The sequence below is a fragment of the Aptenodytes forsteri genome, unplaced genomic scaffold (genome assembly GCF_000699145.1).
Source record: "Aptenodytes forsteri isolate BGI_AS27 unplaced genomic scaffold, ASM69914v1 Scaffold111, whole genome shotgun sequence".
NCBI lineage: Eukaryota > Metazoa > Chordata > Aves > Sphenisciformes > Spheniscidae > Aptenodytes > Aptenodytes forsteri.
Window position 1 is genome coordinate 1,617,663 of NW_008794710.1, and position 20,506 is coordinate 1,638,168.

General features: G+C 38.9%; 1 protein-coding gene across 2 annotated transcripts in view; it reads right to left on the minus strand.

Moving 5' to 3' along the window:
• STK32B (serine/threonine kinase 32B) overlaps positions 1-20,506 on the minus strand; it is a 161,652-nt gene that overhangs the window by 66,954 nt on the left and 74,192 nt on the right. For both annotated transcript variants that reach the window (XM_019470628.1, XM_019470627.1), the window contains exon 3: positions 20,082-20,255. In XM_019470628.1, coding sequence (XP_019326173.1) covers positions 20,082-20,255 — 174 coding nt within the window. The remainder of the gene's footprint in view (positions 1-20,081; positions 20,256-20,506) is intronic.

The window sequence follows — 20,506 nt, forward strand, 5'->3', positions numbered from 1 at the left end:
TTTAATGTGTTTCCAACACAGGGACAGCCATTCTTTGCCAGTCCAAGCTGCTTTTTAATATTATCAGAGGAAATATTTCAGTTATAACAGTTCTGGATGGCTCTGAATTCACATGTGTAATAACCCCTAACCCTTTATTTGATATCAGAAAGAATCCAAAGTACATTCTTTCAACTTTATGTCTGACAAATTTCATTCTTTGCCTTGCTGGCTCAGAGCAGGATTTAATGTATTGTCACATTTCCATTCTCTCGAGCTTCTAAATTCCCGCAGTAACATCTATGAGCATTTCAGTTGATAGCAGTTTTATCAGCATGACTTATTAGGAGTATTTCCACTTTTTAATGATGATTGGTTTTCTCTGAATGAGGACCGTTGGGGTTTCAACTCTTCATTAACCAAAGGTAACTTACAGAGAAAACTCAGCTGTGTACAAACTCTTGAAATGAAGTCTTAGATTTTTAAAAGCAGCTCTTAACTGCTTTTATTTGAATAGACAGAAGACACATATTCACTTTCATTCAAAAGACAAAATCTAGCATATGAACAACAGGTGTAAGCTGAAACAAGAGAGGTTCAGACTGGATATAAAGGGAAACTTTCACTGTGGGGACAGACAAGCAGTGGAACAGGATGCCCAGAGAGGTTGTGTGGTCACCATCCCTGGAGTTTTTCAAGACATGACTACATAAATCCCTGGGAAGCCTGGACTGATGTCATAGCTGGTCATGCTTTAAGCAGAAGGTTGGACTAGAGACCTCCTGACATCCCTTCCAACCTGAATTTTCCCCATGATCCTTTATGTATAGGCAAGTTTGGCAGGGAGCAAAGAGGGCTTTCTCCACCCTTCAGGTCATGAGCAGCAACTGAATAGCTTCCTATAAACCACACCTAGCACTACAGCCCATAGCAAACCTCCTCCATGGACAGTGGTAATGCCTAGAGCCTATTGACAATAAAACTCCATGGGTCACAAGATATGCTTGTCGCACTCTGGATGCAGTGAGCCCATATTTACATGTGTATCACTAAAATTCATTGGCTTACAGTTAAGGCAGCCTAGGCCCTTGAAGAATGCTAAGGGTTTTTTTCTTAGAGATCGTTTCAAAATATCCAACAGAGAAATTAAATTAGATGGATTTTGCTTTGTCATAAGGAAGCAAAAGAAGCAAGATCCAGACAAAGGCCCTTGAAGTCAATGGAAGAATTACATTGGCTTCAGTAGACATTGTTTCAACCTTAATAAAGTTTTTCTCGTACTCTTTTCTCTTTAGTGCTGACAATCTAACTGTATGTTGTGTAGGATAAACCTTGAAATACTGAGTTTAAAGGCTTTTTTCTTAATTATGCAGCTCATTTCTTATATCAAGATGTTTTTCCTTATGCAGAAACAGGCATTTAAAGTTACTGTGTTCACTGGGAAAAAGAAAATTGTGTTAAGATCACAGAAAGTCACATTAACTAGTTTTTAACCTACAGTGACCTTCACGATCCTGTTTACCTTCTCTTTGTCAAAATAGTCCCAACAGTCATGACTGAAAGTGAGAATCGGTTGTATTCTTGGATATAGGGAATGCTATATGAAGACTAGGAGCCTGTATTGACTATTAGATGCAAGTGTTAAAAATCTAGAAGACAGCTGCTACCATTAGAAAAAAGCACAGTAAAAAGCAACAACTTCTGGATAACAGCCTGAAGTCATGCAGGGATAATTCCAATAACCTCGGTTTACTGAGTACCTGCTTCTCTCAAATACTAAATTATTCTCATTTGCTCATAACCCATTTAAATACTACAGAATATATCTGACCAGAGCCTTTTATTTTTTATTAGGTTTTTTTTAGGTTTAGTTAGTTGCACCAATGTTTCACACAAAATCACAAACATATACCTGCCACATAATAATAAACTAATGTGACATGAGTAGTTCTGGATAATTTTCATTAAGATTAATATTAGCTGGATAACAGTTCTTAACAGCCATAAAAATGGCAATGAGTTGGGAAATATAAGTTTCAACTATGGATTATTCGAGTTCACATGAGACATCACTATATCAGAGCACTGAAGTGAACCACATTACAAATGGATTTCTCCCAATTATGGAAAGAAATGTGAACAAATTCTGATTTTCACAGATAGGGACATTATTTCCTTCCTATTTGATATTTAGATTCACAAATAATACACATGTCCAAGACGTGCAGCTCGTAAAGAAAATGAGTGCATATATAGTGAGGTTTTCTTGTGGCAAACTTGTTGAAGCTTTGGATGAAGGAAAAGTCAATATATACTGGCCTCTGTACAGCCAAGAGATGAATTTGGTCACAGGTGTTTTGCTTCTATAAGGGCAGCACAGAAATGATGTGTCCCCCAGAGCTGAAATTGGTAGGGTACCTACCAAGAATGCTTGCTCGAGAGATAGCCTTAATGAAGTCTGATGCATGCCCTCTTCCTTTCATCAACACCTCATTACTCATTTATCTTTTTAGTTTTTTGTTCCTGACCAACTTCCTTCTTAGTTTCAAGAAATGTTCAATGGTATTAAAACAAAATCATAGTAAGAATCTCAGAGTTCTTTGCTGTTATTTCCTATCAGATGGATGGGACTGAAAGACTTTTGACTGCTCCAGACCTCTGATTGCCAGTTCACATACCCCTCACTTAGATCTCACCAGTAATTGCTGCCACTCACTGTCCTTTCATAAAAAGGCCTTCAGAGTCTTCTGTTCCTGCTCTAATGAATGCCATGACATGACACGACCCTGTGAATCACTGTAATTTTGAAATTTAAAGACTTCAGTAAAGTTGAAAATTAGCTGAGAAGATGTGGGATTAGATTATGAGAGATCTGTAAAGAAAAAAACATCTTGTGGATGCTCGTTCGTACGAATCTGGATGTGTTTCCACAAGGCACCACATCTGACACGCAAGCCACCAGAATAAATTCAGAAATTGGTTTTCACAGTCCATGGTGTCTGACTAAAACAGGAATGAGGAAACAATGGCTGTTAATAAAAGCCACTGGTCATAGGTGTGGACAGCAAATGCACACCTATGTGTGTAGTGATTGAATCACTTGAAGAAACAAGTGATTGAGATGACGAAAAATTAAAGTACTGGTCCTGATCTTTACATATTTAGACTTGGGCTAATTCACTGACAAGCAGAGACAAGTTACACAGGTAATTTATTGTTGCATGGCTTTTGCTGAGCTGAGCTATTTATAAAAATAAATAAAAAGGAATGCACCTTTTTTAGTTATTTCTCTTCAGTAAGGAGAAAATTCCAGCACAGATGAGATCCACTAATTCTGCTTGAAAGCAAAATAAACTGCTATTTTGCACCAGGATGTCCATGCATATATTTATCTTCTGAGAAGCAAAGGGTACAATAATTCATTCAATCAACTCAGCCATTTCCATTTGCACTTTCTGGAGCCTGTTATACACAGAAGACTTCCAATGTCAAAGGGCATCGCTTCCAATGTCCTGTTCTAGTCTGAAATGTCAAAACGCCTAAAATATTAATTGGTCTAAGTTCTGTCCAGTGGAACTTACTTAGTCAGCCCCATCTCCATCCAGAAAAAAAAAAAAATCTGCATTTCAGACTCCAAACAAGGCATGGAGCCAAATTTGTAGTTTTGCAGTGCTTTACCAGATACAGTTTCAGAATCATCAAATACCAGTAGAAGATTTTTTTTTTCCAAATAAGTATATGTATGTGGACAGATAGAAATCAGATGTCTTAGAAAAATTAACTCTTTCCTTCAAGAAAGAAAGGCTCTAACAAATACTACAACTTGAAAGGTAATGTGGTTTTATCACAGTGTTTTTTTTTCATAAGTATATGTATGTGGACAGATAGAAATAATATGTCTTAGAAAAATTAACTCTTTCCTGCAAGAAAGGAACAGACTAACAAATACTACAACTTGAAAGGTAATGTGGTTTTATCACAGTGTTTTAAAAGTTTTATGATATTTTAATTATGTATTTAAATCTCACAGTACTCAGTAAGGCAACTTCTAAATCTAGAAATTAATAGAAATCCACAGAATTCTGTGTGAAAAAAAAGAGTAAAGGTTTCAGGATTTGAAAATCATTCCATAAAACTGAAACACCTTTGACAAGATTCTATACAGGCAATCCCAAATAGTATATTTATCATCAATCAGAAACATGTAATTTTGTTGTTATACAATCTGATGCATTATTCATGAACCTGAGGTACTCAACAAGTCAGTAGGCCTTGCCAAAAAAACAAAAAACTTTTTATTGGGTCTTCCTATTTAAAAACTTCTCTTTTATTTGAAATCTTTGTTTTCTCTGCAATTCCCACTCCTGGGGCTTTAATGCAGAAACAAAAAATCCATAACTACTTCCAACTAATTATCTGGTGGCATGCATTCATATGACACTAATCAGAATCCTATCACCCAGCCCGTTATCCCACTTTGGAGCCTTTTCCTTCTGTGTGGCAACAAGACCATTTTCTAGTATGTATGCAAGATATAACTGCTGTAATAATTATGACAAGTGAAAAAGCTCTCACTAACGAAGGCCTCTGAAGACCCTGCCTCTTCCTGTGTACCCCTAAAGAGTGTCCGGACACCTGGCTCAACGCTTGGGATTGTAGTACCTAGATATATAGGAATATGTTACTGTGATGCTGAGCATTATGGTGCTTGTGGTTCCTTTTTAGTTTAGTACTATTTTTTACTAGGCGTCCATGAAGATCTTGGATTTTCTTAGCACTTGTACTAGCCAATTTTATATAGCTCTGAAAATAAAGCTGTCAAAGAAGGCACGAAAACGTGCTTATTTACAAATACCTCAACTGGAACAAGCTCATTATTTTCCAATTTTTTCTCCATTTGGAAAAATACAATTATGGAAATATTTTCAATTCTCTACTTGTAACAATAGGTGGCAGTAATGGTATCTACATTTGTCTGAATGGCCCGTGGTCTTTGGAAACACTGTATTTGTCAATTTTAGCTTAGAGAAATAGTTGTATTAGATATTGTTATCCCAGTTTGAAGAAAATGACCTTTTTAAAAACAGGAATCTTATGCTAAGCCTTTCACATTTCTGGATATATATAGTCAGATAATAGTCTTCTTTTGCTAGGTTCAGCTCCTGAATTTGCATAGATGCTAAATTAAAGTAAAAATATTAAATACAGAATATTTCATTACATTGTTCCTCCTGAAGATCCAGTATGACTTTATCACAGAGGTAATTATATACTGCAATAGCCAGAAAAATAGGTGAAGATTCTTACATGCTATAAAGGTATATATAGTCAGATAATAGTCTTCTTTTGCTAGGTTCAGCTCCTGAATTTGCATAGATGCTAAATTAAAGTAAAAATATTAAATACAGAATATTTCATTACATTGTTCCTCCTGAAGATCCAGTATGACTTTATCACAGAGGTAATTATATACTGCAATAGCCAGAAAAATAGGTGAAGATTCTTACATGCTATAAAAGCTAGAAAGATTTGTCCAAAGGAGAACATGAACCTGTACTTTGCCTCCTCTGTGTTGCATTGTATAATGTCTCAGATACTGGGATTGGAAAGTACCACTGTGGCCATATAAACTGAGCTTTTACATAACAAAGCCCAGACTAGGCTATCTAGGATTCCTCTTCCGGACACAGTGGTTCTTTTCCAAGTAAACATTAACCAGCCCAAAGAACTTGCAGGCAATCTGATAGTTAGTTTTCATCTTGCCTGAAGGACTCAAAATAATGACAAATGTGCCACTTCCTTTGCTAAAGCTGCTTTCTAGAGCTAACACTAGACATGACTACACCCCTTGGACTTTTGGGTAGCTCTGAGGGGAACCTTGAACAACTATCAACACTGTGATGATGATGAAACATCACCACATTTCAAATAAAAAGACTTTTCAGCCAAATGCTTCTCCAGATCACATGGAAGAGTCATGCAGAATCACCTCATAGCAGTAATTTGTTGATAATCTCACAGCTGATGACTCTAATCTTTTCTGTGTCATAGCGTCAAGTATTGCTGAAACCTTCTGTGCATACGAGTACAAGGGTCATACCCCTGCATGTGAATCAGCTTTCAAGAACAGGTGACATCTCTGATAACCATGGGAAGTGCACGACTCATTAGATGCTAACTGGAGTGTGGCATTTGGAAAGAATTATCTGGTCCAGCAGGAAAGCATATACAGTGCAATGGTGATGCTTCTTTCTTCAGAGATAACATGTGAGAGCTTTTGGCTAGGAGTAAGGGGGAGAATGTACTCAGCACGTACTCTGCCAGCAATTGCACAAGTATCAGTCTCATTCCAGTAAAAGGCATAGGTCCTCTTCCAATTTACACAGGCAGAAATCCATGTGTGAAACTAAATGAGAGAAGAAATTGATGACATTTTTCCTCTGCCTAAAGATAAATTAGTAGAGCATTGTTACTGATAAGCATATTTGGCTTTATCTGTTGTAAAAAGCTAGCATCGAAAGTGTGGTGTTTTGCAATGGCTGAAATTCACATAGCTGCTCCTTTGTTTTTCACTGCATGAAATACAGAATAGACCCATTCAAATGTGTCACATCTCCAAGAGTTTGCCTAGCTTATCTGACAAACTCAAAAAGAAAATATACAGAATTCCAAACACACACACATGCTTAAGTCAGCCACTGTTCATAGTGTATAATTACTGTATAATATCCCTAAAATTTGCCTTAAAAGCCCTACCAACTTCTACACATAATAGTTCATCAGACACCTGTTAGAACAGCAGTATACACAATAATAATACCACTTTGCTTAACAACTGTTTCCTTCATCCATACCAAAGTGCAATTACAGCCGATATGGCTGGCAATTAAAGTACAGTACAGCATGGTGGACTTCATCTGCAGGCCAAGGAAGATGACAGCAGCTTCCAAAGGTTTCAGGTTTTCAGCTAGTGCCTGGGCAGTCATCCCTTCAATGAAGTAGTGAAGCTTCCCATTAAGCACATTTTCTGCTGATCAAAGTCTCAGCAGTACAGTGTAGCGGGGAGAAGGGCTGTAGACCAGCAAGCAGAAAACAACCGTGCGATGCTGTGTTATTCACTCTGATCTGAAACCCCAAATGCTAGCATGAGTGTCAGATTCCCCATCACCCTCACCACTGCCATCATCTCCTGCTGGCTCGTGCCCATGACATCAGGACCATGGGTATAAGTATTTGGGCCATTATTCCTCAAATTGACCGCCTCAGACCCTGTAATATACACAACCAGGACATATCACAGAGAGGAGGCTGAATATGTTCCACAGTCAAGCGAGCTTTGATGTCCTGCATATGCTTCCCCTTCTGGGTGGTTTTATAGATTTGATATATGAAACAGTGAGCTGCAATAGACCAGGCTGGGAGGTGCAGAGTCTATGCTTGAAAAGAAAATTTTATTTGGTAAATGATTAAAAAACCTACTGCTACTAATGATTAAAAAACTACTACTACTTGAAATGTCAGTAGAAGCTGGCAGGTCTTCTGTGAAATCCACCAATGGATGGATTAATTCTTTGAAACTGAGGGGCAAAGATCTGATTTCATGCTGCATTTGCTCCCTCCAACCAATCTTTGTTTCGAACAGAAATCTCATGATACTTTTCTACCTCCAGCCTCACCTATCCTGGAAAGGAATGTCATAAATTACTTCTAAGAATAACTTCAGATGCTTTTAAGAAGGAACATATACAAAAAAACTCTCTGAGCAATAAATATATGTATTCCTGGAGATTGCTGTTTAAGATAGATGAGACTTGACAGGATACATTTGACCCAAACCACAACTCATATTCCAGTACACCACCTTTGTAAGAAGTCTCCCTATTCTAAGAGATGTCAACAACATATTGTTGATATATTGTTTATGCTCGGAATAAAACAGCCAAGTATTCTGACTCCTCTTGATGAACCTGGATAAGGAATGAAAGATTGGCAATATTACTTGAGTCTACAGACTGTAGTAGCAACATCCCGGTTAAGATTACTAGGCAAGAATACAGTACTGGTGAAGGTGTTTTTAAACTAGGCTCTGTGCAGAGAAACTGCTGTTACAGTAACTACTTGTACTGAAATTATTATAAGAATTATTCTTGCTACTTATTCAACTGAAAATAAGATGAGATTCAGGTCTCAGATTAAGATACTTGGATTAGGTTCTATTGCGAATTAGGCATCTATATTCCCATTTATAGTCAATGGATGTATAAACAACACAGTCACTGGAGTGTAAAGAGCCATTTAGGTGCCTAAATGTCTGGTTTTAGATGAGCTGAATAGCTTTTTAGATTCCATTGGCTGTGTTGACTAGGTGTCCACTTGCTTGGACAGCCAACTAAAAAAAAGGTAGACTCCTGCATTTAGATCTTGGTGAACTGTGGAATAAGTTTTTAAAAACATAAGAAATAACTTGCATGCTGTGTGGAATTATGAAAACAACTGGGGATGTTCTCGAGTCAAGTTACTGTAATGTGTTATCACAGAAGCGCAGGCAGGTATTTAAGCTTCTTGCAGGAGTCACGCTTCTGGCGCTCATTGTCTTGTTTGACGTCACCTCACACCGTGAAGAACTCAATCCTTCATACATGATAAATTGTGCTATAGTTAAAATAGCTTGCACACTTAAGAATTTTTTTAGTTGGTGCCATCAAATAAAACATCCTCCTCATTTGTGGCATGAAAGCCTCTGAGATTCAGTATGGTCTTCTAGCTGAGTGAGGTTAAGAGGGGGATGTCTGAGGAAGGAGCCCAGGGGTTCCTCGCTCCCCTCCAGACAGGTGGCCATCACAAGCCCAGTTGTCTGTGGCATCCAGGGAACCTGGAACTACCACACGGAGCTGGTTTTGTACAACTGAAGCCACATTTCATCTCAGGGAGATAAAATCTTGTCTGATGTAAGGAAACTGGTGACCAAGTATTTCTTAGGAGGGAAGAGCAGGCAGTGACTGAGCACCACCATTCTTCCCATTAACTAAAGAGTTACAGTAGTTTGATGTATATGTTCAGAAATCTAGACAACTAAGGCTTAATAATTCAATTTCTCAGCTTTAGATCTCATATGCTATTCCTTTTTGACACTGTATCTTCCAAAAGCAAATATTAAACAATAATGATAGGATAAAAGACTGTTAGTTGGAAATGGACATCCTTACTTATATGCTTATAATTCTTAGTTTCAGCAGTAGAGGTACTCTGGGACTCAGGGAAATAAGCTGGTACTTTAATTAGTGTTCAACTCTCTATACATATGTAAGTGCATGTGTCTGCATTGGGGTCTATCTGTAGAGTGTTTCTGTGGCTGAGTAGGTTTGTCGAAGAGTTGAAGGTGCACCATCAGGGGAAAATTCTGCAGCATCTCAAATTAAGAGGCAAGCTGTGAGTCTCTGTAGATTTTAAAGGCAGAACTCTAGATAACTAATACATTTAATTAGCATAAAAGCTGAGAAATGCAGTGTTCTGGCGACAGGTTTTCCACTCAGCAAGTCTTGCTAAGTGACTATATTAGTAATCGTTATTGATTATTGACAATAGGTCAATTATTGTTTATTGACTAGCATTCAAAATAGACCTCTGACACTCGTTGAGTAGACCTATTGATTTGATATTTTTAAAGAGGACCATACCTTAATTTTTGTAGCAACTTGAGAGAGCAACATAGCAAATCTAAGACTGCATTTCCCCAAATCAGCATCTTTTCTAGGAATACACAAAGAGATTAATTTTTATGCCAGTGTACTAATTCCTATCTGCAGAACTCTGAGCAAGGTTTTTCACAGCTGGTGAATAAAGCTGTTTGACCCTGACAGTGACCAAGAGAGACATATTCAAAACCACTCAGCCTTCAGTAGGCTTTACCCCTCTGACCTGGAATTCATATACTGGCATCGACCCCCTATTTCCCCTGTTACTGCACCCCCTGACTTCATGGTGCCTCTCTCCCACATTCTCCACTCTCTCTGGTCACTCCTGATTTTGACTTGCAGGGGCTGCTCCTCTCCACAGCAGCTTTCCTTGCCCACACCTCACACCACACACTGCACTCCCCAGTCTCTTCTTCAGCCTTCCTAGTGCCCCTCGACATCTCTGCATTTTTTGCAGGGAGACGATGTCCTTTTTCTTCTTGGTACCCTCAAGTCCATCTATCTTACCATCAATTAATTTTTTTCTTGCTACTGGCTCTCCAAAGTGTAGCTATTCAGCTGGCTGAAGAATCAGCCATGTTCACTGAAGGTCCAAACTGCGAACTCCCGGGCCAGACATTCAGACCTCAGCGTAAGACTGTCAGAGCAGTTTATTTTTCTGACACTCTTAAAAAATTGATACCTTCTGTGCTGTTATTTTTCTTGTAGTGTTTGTTATCATTCATTAAGTCTTTTATCATTCCAGTTCCATTGCATATCATTTGATGTTGAATGATAACAGCTACAGAGAAAGATGAGATTTTAAGCAGTATTGGGTTTTACTGAAAACTAACAAAGTTTGAGGGCTGATTAAAGCCAGAGAAAAATACTGTTTGAACCTCAAAAGGCTTACAATCTGAACTAAACCTGACAGCAGAGTAGAGACAGTATCTGTGTATGGAAAGAGGGCCAAACTCATATTTATCTTCTAAAGTACCTGTGCTCATAATTAAAACCCCAAACCTAAAAAAAAAAAAAGTGTGAAATGTGCAATAAGAATATCACTGAAATAAACCGTGAGACTAAAACATGATTAGACACAAATAGTCACTGTGAAAGGAAAAAAAAAGTAAGAGAAGCTCCAGCCTTGTATTGGTTTTTTTCATTAGACTAGAAAGCAGCTCCTCTGCATTCAGAACAGCACAAAAGTTTCATGTGTATAACAGGATGAACAGATAAATGACTGAATAAAAACTGGTAGCCACTGGAGTGAGGTTATTTCTCATTCTTGTTAGTCTGACTGTAAAGATGATTTTGATCATCAGTGTAAAGAATGACCAAATTCACCAGAATCTAATTTAATAAGTTTTGGTTTATTAAAAGCGTACCATCTACCAAGTGCTGTTCCCACCTTGCAAGGTCCCAGTTTGGCACCATATTTTAAGGTCTTTCCCTGCCGACAGCAGTTCTGCATGTGCAAGAGCACCACAACTGCCAAACTGCAGGCTTGCCTTGTCTCCTCTGCTGCAGGAAAGTGCAATTATCCCCACTGGGTCAGTAGGAAATTCCCCGAGGGACGAGTGTAAGCCGTACACACACATGTTTGGAGAAGCAGAGGCTCATCGGTAGGACTGTCTGTCATACAGAATCAAAGCTTTGAGCTGCTGTGCTTTCTCTGTAAAACGCATCCAGGGGAGTTCAGACAGGAGTTCACAGAGGATATAGAAATGTTTGAAAATAACCTCAAGGGAATGCTCCGAGGAGCTCCCCAAAAAAGATACAGAGAACAAATGCAAGAGAAAACAAGTCGAGAGGGCAATTTCAGCAGAACAAATCTCATGGCAATCTGTACCTTAATTACAGTCAGTCCCTGCCCACCAGATGATTTGTTTTGAAAGATGAAACACTGTCAGATGATCAGTGTTACAACTCCCACTCTTTCTCATCCCTCCGTGTATCTGCTAAGTCAAAAATTGTACAAAGCAGACCACATCTCACCTGAAATATCAAAGCTGTACTGAAAGCTGCTGAATGCATTTCTAAGGCAAGAAGGAAGCTTGAGTTACAATATCCTTTAATGAAATGCCTTCTACCACACCATGGACAATCTACTCAGTTCCTGAGATATAAAAGACTATTGCACTCATGAGGAAATAATGTAAATGTGCACTTTTTGCCTTAAGTCTTTGTTATTTTGCCATATATTAAAACAAAACTTACGTTGTAAGGAAATCTCCAAGGGAATGATAGAATACTCTATGTATGTATTGCTCATCCAAGCTGAAAAAATGTTGCAACCATTAAAGCAGAAGCAGGAGAAAGAAGCAATTCTCCGTATGCTGCTATCAGTTTATACTTTGCTCAGCCTGAAGTTTACAGTTTTTTTCCATATTCCCTCTCTCCATCTACATACTTTAATCAAAGATTTTAAATTTCTTCACTGACTACAAACAAAAAAATGACTCAAGCACATTGCATGCAAATCTGCCACTTCAGTGGAGAGAATATGCCTGCATACAGTCATGACGTGAAATTTCCAAGATGAAAACATATCAGAATACTTTTAATATAACATTAACACCAAAGCTTTGGAAAAAAGGATCAATGTTGTATCAGAGGGGGTTAGCTCTTGTTCTCTCCCCTATCAATTAAGACTTTACTCCATTGCTAATTTGATCTTGCTGGTCAGAGGAGCTTTCGTTCAGCCTCTCCTCCCTTCCCAGCTGGCACGGGGAGGTCGGGACAGCAGCACCACCCTGGGATGGCAGGTGGGGGGTGGAGGGTCACAAAAGCAGGGTAAACCAGGCAGTGCCATATAAGGCAGGCAATTAATACTGTGGGTACTCTTATGCCTCTCTAGAAGGAGTGCCTAATCATTTTAATTACTTATTCAAAATTATTTAAATGTAGTTATTAATACTCTTGATTATTATATTTAGAATTACAATATCAACATGTTATTAATACAGTGGTCTTTGCTAGTATACATAAGTTGGGAGCAGATGCCTATACTAAAATCACTTGAAGCTTTAAAGCAACACCAAGAAATTTGTAATGGATTTCTGTGAAAGAAAGATGGCTCTGATAACACTCACACTGCATTGGCCACAAAGAAACTAGCAATTCTGAAGCAGAAAACTAGCATAAACCAGATCAGATTTGTGGATAGAGACCTGAGATAATCTTGAGTATAGAGCTCTGCTTCAATTCTGTCAGCATCTTCGGCTTCAGTGTCTGAATCTCTGAAAATGATTCATGATCAAAATTTCAATACTGAGGAGTGGGGGAAGGAAGGAAACCATTTAATTTCATTATCCCTCAATAGGGTGATAAATTGTGGAGACAAGGGACGTGTAGTTTTTTAATACTTATCATGTGCCCTGAAGACTGCTTGTATAAGAGTCTTTCTCTTTCTAAAAGGTAGGTTAATGTAAAGGGATTATTAAAGAAAACCAGAAGGAGGGGAAGAACAGTAACACAGACAGGTTGACAGCAGCCGATTGAGGGGAAGAACCGTAACACAGACAGGTTGACAGCAGCCGATTTAGGTGGGGGTGCACTCTGCAGAAACTAGAAGCAATTCATAGAAGCAAGTCATAATCCCAGAACAAACGTAAGAATGGGCTTTAAGAAAGCCCTCTGGAAGACAGACGTAGATGAAAAAGCCAAACCAATGGTGTACTCCCTGCCACAGTGACTAGAAAGTGGGAAACACAGAGCATTTGGCAAACTGGTGCATAATATCTACATGGAGTTTACATGTTCCCTTTGAGCACACTCCACAGAAAAGTGAGTGCTGAGCCCAAGGCATCAGTGGACCTGCTGGCATCTCCAGGATGCTGGCTATCACACTCACTGCAGCAGCAAGCTCTATGGCAATGTAATTCCCTAGTAGTTTTTTGTTGCCCATTTCCAAAAAGATTTGTACCTCCAGACATGACAGAGAGTCTGAATTTGCCTGGGTCTCAGTTTCTCTACACAGTCTCCTGTTCCTGTGTACTTAGCCATTAACAGCATGAAGTGCTGATTCCCTCTGTGGAAATGCTCCAAGGGAGCTGTGTTTTCCGGCAGTGAGGAGTATGGAGCTACAACTAGTAGGAGCAAGTCGGACACATGTAAGTCCGCAATGCCCTAGTGATGGTATTGTGATTTTAGAGTTTTAGAAAAAACAATATTTTTTCATGTTTATTTTGTTGGTTGCAGCTAAATGACAGTGAGGTGAGAAAGGATTCAGGAAAACCTTTAAATCAGTGTGTAAAAATTAGAATTCAGATAAAATTGTTTGAAATTCTTTCTAGTTACATTATAGAAGAATTAGTAAGAATTAATACATAACTTTTTCTTCTAGATGCATGTCGTACACTCTATGTCTAGATCATATCTGCACTTGTCTGGGTGTCTGTTTTTAAACAGAGAAGCAAGCAATAAGAAAACCAACTACAATCACAGAACTAATTTTTTTTAGTGAAGGACACTTGTTCTTTAGAGCTGTATACAGCACAAACAAACACTTAGGATGGGGTCAATCTAGGTTATCTTTGGCCACTAGAAGTCTGTCACCTAATGCAAGATAGTTGGCCAAACTCAGTCTGCAGTTCAGATCTTCCCTCTCCTAACGCTGACTGGACACCTAAATCTTAAATGATGTAGGGCTTGTGAGATGACTTTTCCTTGGCTAAACAAAATATTTCACGTAAGCACATTCTTACAATTTTGCAATAATGAGAAGAAGGAGGATGAAAGAAAGGGCCAAGGGTCAACTTCATCTACTCACTTGAAAACTGTAAGGAACCAAGCAATCCTCTGCTGACTGCAACAAGGATCCCTCAGCAATGGGGTATGAAAGGAGTGAGGGTGTGGCAGGTGTCTTCTGGTATTTCACATGAGTGATGAAGGGAGAGCGCACTATGCCCACAATAAAAGATTATATCAGTGCCAGTGGCAGGACTGGAGCACCCAATGGAGCATCATGCACCTCAGAGTGTTCCCTGTGTCTCTTCCCCAGTACAGGCAGTTTTACTTCATTAGTAATCTAGTCTCTGGGTATTGAAATGTCAGTGTGTTTCCAAACCAACTTCATTTATTTGCAGTATGTCATCTGGTACATCAAATAACTTTTTCTTTTACTATTGCCAAACAGAACTAAAATTAATTTGTTCTTGTAGGTAGAGAACTAATTCAAAAGTTGAAAGGCTTGTTCTCTGCATATTCATATCTTGTGAAATCTAATTCTTTTTTTAAGGACACAACTGAAATTTAAATACCTTTTGTGCCTAGAATTTGTGAATCACTTTCTTTTTGATCAGTGCTGGTTCATAAGCATTCAGCAGGTTTTCTGTGCTTTGTGGTTTGCATAGTGTTTCTTTTTTGGTTGGTTTTGATATGGTTTCTAATTTGCTTCTCTTATATAACTCATTGCTCATTTCCTGCAATTTGTCCTTGGAAATAATGTGGGCTTGCACTTGTTTAAAGAACATAATACAAAGACATGGAGGAGACATGGGAAGACAAATTAAGAAAATTCAGTGGACAGGCCTCTTGACCTGTCATGATCTTTGGTAGTACTTATGAATAGTAGTCACATTACAGTTATTTTTTTTCCCATTTCATCTACTTCAGACTCTACTACATTTTCTTCTTCATCTGCACATGCCTAGCAGCAAGAAAAAGACTACTGAAATCCATAAGGAACTGTGTCCTTTTAATATATCCTGGTAAACATCAGGTTGGCACTATTCTACCTATGACGTCTGTGAGAAACGATAAAGGGCAAATTCTCCATTTTCAAAAAATTTCCAAACCTGTTTACTGCTTACATAATAAATGGACAGTGTTATGAAGGGAACATTTTTAAATAGAGTTCGTTCTTTTGGTGTATGGTGTCACAAGTGAGGCTGGGAAGGCCCATTTTTAAGAAGAGTCTAATCATTTAGACATATTATCTTATTTCACCAGACTGCTGGTGAAATGGTAATGAACAAACAGGAATCTCCTACACCACAGCCCAGCTTAGCAGTGCTGAACAAAGAGTACATCCTGTCTAGCTGGTAGCAGCAAGACACCCTTACTCTGCAGTGGATTAGCTGGCAGAGGAAAATGTAATGCTCGATTTGTCACCATTTTCCATCAGCTTTTGCCCACGCTGCACTGCTGCTGAGTAGCTGTTCAGAGCTGGAATAGCTCCTGGTGTTACTCTCCACTGGAAGCAGAACTTGCGGGAATGGAAAACAGAGTGGTGATCGCAGTAGCCACACAGCACAGATCTGCCAAGCCGGACTGATTCCAGTCATATTGTGCTTCAACCAAAAATTTATATTTATGCTTATATATGTACACATACACACACAAATGGTTTTGCATTAAAAAAACCCACTGAAATAAAAAAGCCCTGGGCATGCAGATCAAACAGCTAGTCCAGTATCCTAAAATTGTTCTGGAAGGTTACTGCAATTTCCTTTCCACACATCTGCCACATCCAGCCTCCTTTCTGAGCGGATGAAAACCAATGGAGCCAAACGATGATGAAAAGTTGTAAGGGCAATGCAGTTAACACTTGTCCCCTTTAGAAAGAGAAAATGTGATTTTATCAGCACGAGCATGTTACTTGGGCAGCAGCTGCAGCACTGCAGGGCCAGCGCTGCTCCGAGCCAAAGCTCTAGCTGCAAGACCATACTGGGAGAGACAACGCAGGAGCTGCTGCTAGAAGAAAGAGCTGAATGAAAATGGGCAGCCTACTTTGGTGAGGAAGCAGGTGGTTTTGTTGAAATGTATGAACAGCAACATTTGTGAAAGGAGGAGGTTGAGTTACGCATGGCTGAAATAAGTTTATTCAGCCTTTGATGGGAAAACTTTTGTCCAACACATTATTCACTGGTATTATACAAGCAGTGCTGGAAAGAGTGTGTTTAGTCATACCATCTTGAGACTTGATGTCCACTAATACAGAATGACGGATTCTATCCAACATTAGAGAATGAATGAGAGCATCCATGTGAATTGTCAGAAGCCTTTCTCTGTGTATTGGATCCGAGGGTCTATAATAAACACCGGTCATCCAACTTTTGAAGAATTATTTTTTCATTTAAGAAATGTAGATAAAATATTATTACAGCAGGACTGTGAGGAAATAGGGGTTTGTGATGCAGCCATTACCTGTGACCAACAACTTAGAGATATCTCAGTATAAAATTAGCTGTTGTGTAAGTTAAGTGAAAAGTTTGCCCAGAATAGTCTTCAGATCATAGCTTGAAACTTACAGTTCTTCTTTTTAAAGTGTTTATAATTCTGGCTGAAGATCTATGTAAATGCAAACATTTACAATAGAGCTGCAAGTGAGACACACAGTGCAGCATTCATTATTGTGCCATAATAAATAAAACTACTATTGCAGGATTGTGCATGACAAATATGAATTTATATACATGGATGTGATCAATAAAAATGACAAGTTTTATAAGCACACCAGAACAGTAGTGGGTTTTACACTATTTATGGTTAAAGTTGCCCCTGCAGAAACAATACTTCTATTGCTGAAAAGATTGTCACATTCAAAGTACACAACACTAACCACATCAGCCAATACAGAGGCATTGTATGGTATCTCCAAGGGGAACTGGCATAGCACCGATCTGGGCACTTCTACGTATGTTCATACATGCCTGATATTTCCTGTCCCCTTCATTACCACTTCCTTTTACGGTAAACTCCTGGGGCTGCAGGTTAATCTTGAAAAAAACATTCTGTCATGTTGCTGGATGCAATAGTAATGGAAACCTGAACACATTTCATACACATCTGTAAATATTGAGGAGGAGTTAAGTTCCTGACTCACACATCATATATTCAGCTCTTTATAATACTGCAATTTGCAAATCCACCTACCCAGTCTGATGAATCATTCAACTATTCTTTCTTTGTAGCACACACAAAATTTAGTAGGGGGCTCTCTCAATGACTCTGTGACTCACTAACCTTTTTTTTTCCCTTTTGCTGCCAATGCACTCATTTAAAAATGAAAGATCTAATAGAGTTTTGTAGGTTAGCGTGTGAATGCTGACTGGAAGGACTTGGTCATAATAATATTGCTGAGATCTGCTACCACAAAGTATAGGCACCAACCAGCTCATTGGTTTAATCTCTGACCGAGATGGTGTGTTTGCAACGGTAAAGTAATCGTTACACATCTCCTCACTGTGCATCACTGCTGGCTCAGCTCCTTAGCCAATTTAAATCAGCGTTGCGCTCTTGACGCCAGCCATGCTACAGAGATTTATGGCAGCTGAAGACTGTCCCACAGAGTGCTGTTCCACGTGGCAGTGAGGCAGAGGCAGAATGTGCTGGGACTCTCCTGGCTAAATAACGTGTTCACTGGTGTATGGATCATTTGGGATTTTACGGTAATTGGTGGGAATATGAGAGACAAAAGGCTCCTCGTGCCACACTTGGGTTATTGGGCAGTAAACAGTGAAGTGGGAGGGCCATGCTCAGATCTCAGGTCTACCAGCTTCAAAATAAACATCTCTTCTATAGCACAGCGGAGTTCTGAACCAGATCCTTTATATCCTAAACAATAATCCTAGCTAACCAGCCAGTGAGACCCGACTCCATGTGGTTTTGTGAAAACTTTCAGTGCAGAGTGAAAGCAAAAACCAAATCCCAGAACTTGCCCCCAAATGGAGGCAACAACCAGCTCCAGACCCCTACGCCTTCCCCTGCCTTGGTGCAAATTAAAAAGTGTTGAAGTCAGTGGTGTTACTCTATACTACAACCAATGCAAAAGAGAAAATTAAGTCAAATCAAGTGTTTACTAGTCATGATTAAGTAATACAGAAAAGAACAAAGCGTCCTGCCCAATTTCACAGTTGGACCATGGCAATGCAGATACTGTCACAAAAAGCTATAAACAACCACAATGACTTCAATCCAGTCCTTCATTCTCTCAAGACATCTGCCACCTTTCACAGACTTTTCTGTGAAACACTTTTAAGTTGCAGGCTTGCAGCAAAATACAAATTTTGATTACAAACTGGATTCTCTCATGAATGTTTTGACAGCCTATTTGCATAACATGTCTCGTCATTAAAATGAGGGTAAGCAAAACGCTCATCAACTTGTTTTTCACCAAGAACATTCCTTAAAGCATAGAAACAAAGGTCAGCCAAAATTCTGAGCTCCACTTTTAAAATATTCACTGAGAAAGGAAAACGTATGCGAAATACATGGAAATGTACTAAAATAATAAGTGTGTTAAAGATACAAAATTTCAGAAATTGCTTGCAATATTTGTGGGAGTTTTAATTACAAGCAAAACTACTGTCGCAATGTTTACTTGAATTTTGTCTTGCACAGTTTCAGTAATACAGAACACCCATCTACCACTGCACCTCAGATCAGAGAGATTTCGTACAGACTCTCCCTCTTCAGAAAGTCAGATCATACTTTTCTATTGGTTCTTTATTGCAATATCATGAGGCAGCTCTGGTAGGTGGATGGGATTAAAACTCTCAATTAATATATTTGGAGGAATTTATTTATACTGGACACTGGATGATCTATGGTACAGCTTATTTTAGCTTGGTCTCTGAAACTCACATCCAGCTTCGGTAACAGACAAAACTAATTATTTTTGTATTCAGACCACTGTAACTCAGGAAGGAATATCCTGAATGTAGCCAAAAAAGAGTAAAATAGAGGCTCAAACCCGTCATTTTATAATTTCACAGTTGCTGTGTTAACATAAAAAGAGAAGTTATCCCGCTGCTTCAGTTAAATGCCAAATTGTTTAAGGAAAACAAACAAACCCTGATGCTTGACACCTTTTTTGGCATGAATGCTATGACTGCCCACTCTAAGGCAGTAAAAATAACAGATTGTTGTAATCTAAGAAGTGCAAAAGGATGCACCATCTATCACTGTTTCAATTTATTTCTACTATTTCTCTTATTTTCCCACCTCTCTTCCTCCTTCTGACCTTCATGCAGATTCTGCAAGTAAACAAATTATTCTTTATTCTCAGCCTTTGGTTTTGTGACTTTTCCCTGATGCTGCTGTATGAAGTTGTTGTACTGGATTACAACATTTTTGTCTTCAGGAACGTTGGGGCACTGGAGAACTAAAAATAAATTAAAAGCAGCGAGGAGGTTGTTATGGGTCATATTTAGTGTTTAAAGACCATAGTAAAATACATACATCATCGTATGAGATAAAAACAAGAAAAGGGTAGATTGGGAAGGATATGGAGCTACTGAATCGCTGAGGGCAGAAAGAAAACACTTTGAAAAACCTTTTCAGAGCCAAATTCCACCCATGGATAACAATGAAAACTTTTCAGAGGTTTTGAATAAACAGAACCATGTAATCAGTTATGTGATTAAATTCCTCTGCTATGCCAGAAGAAAGCAGCCCATCCCTCAAATGAAGTTCACTCACCTGTGAATGATGTGGTATCTTTGCAAATAATCCAGGGAAAGTGCCAGCTCACAAATGTACAGCTTAACAGTTCCTTCATTAAAGTGGACGTTCTGTTGCAAATGGTAACGCAGATCACCTCCGAGTAAGAGATCAACCACCATGAACATGTCTTCTTCATCTTGAAAGGAATACCTGGAAGACAGAGTTACAGCTGAGATCTCAGAGTCAGTGATGCAGCCACAGCTGTGCCCCGGGGTAGCTCTCCGTAAGTAGGTATGTTCATGGCAAGTCCATGATTTGCTGAAAAGTCGTACACTGATTTTTCACCTCTCTGGTCCAATCCTGAGACCGGACTTTGATTGTGGTGGGACTCTCTGCATATTCAAGGCAAGCAGAGCTTGAACTGCTGCTGCACTACTACCTTGTTTTAACCATAGATTAAC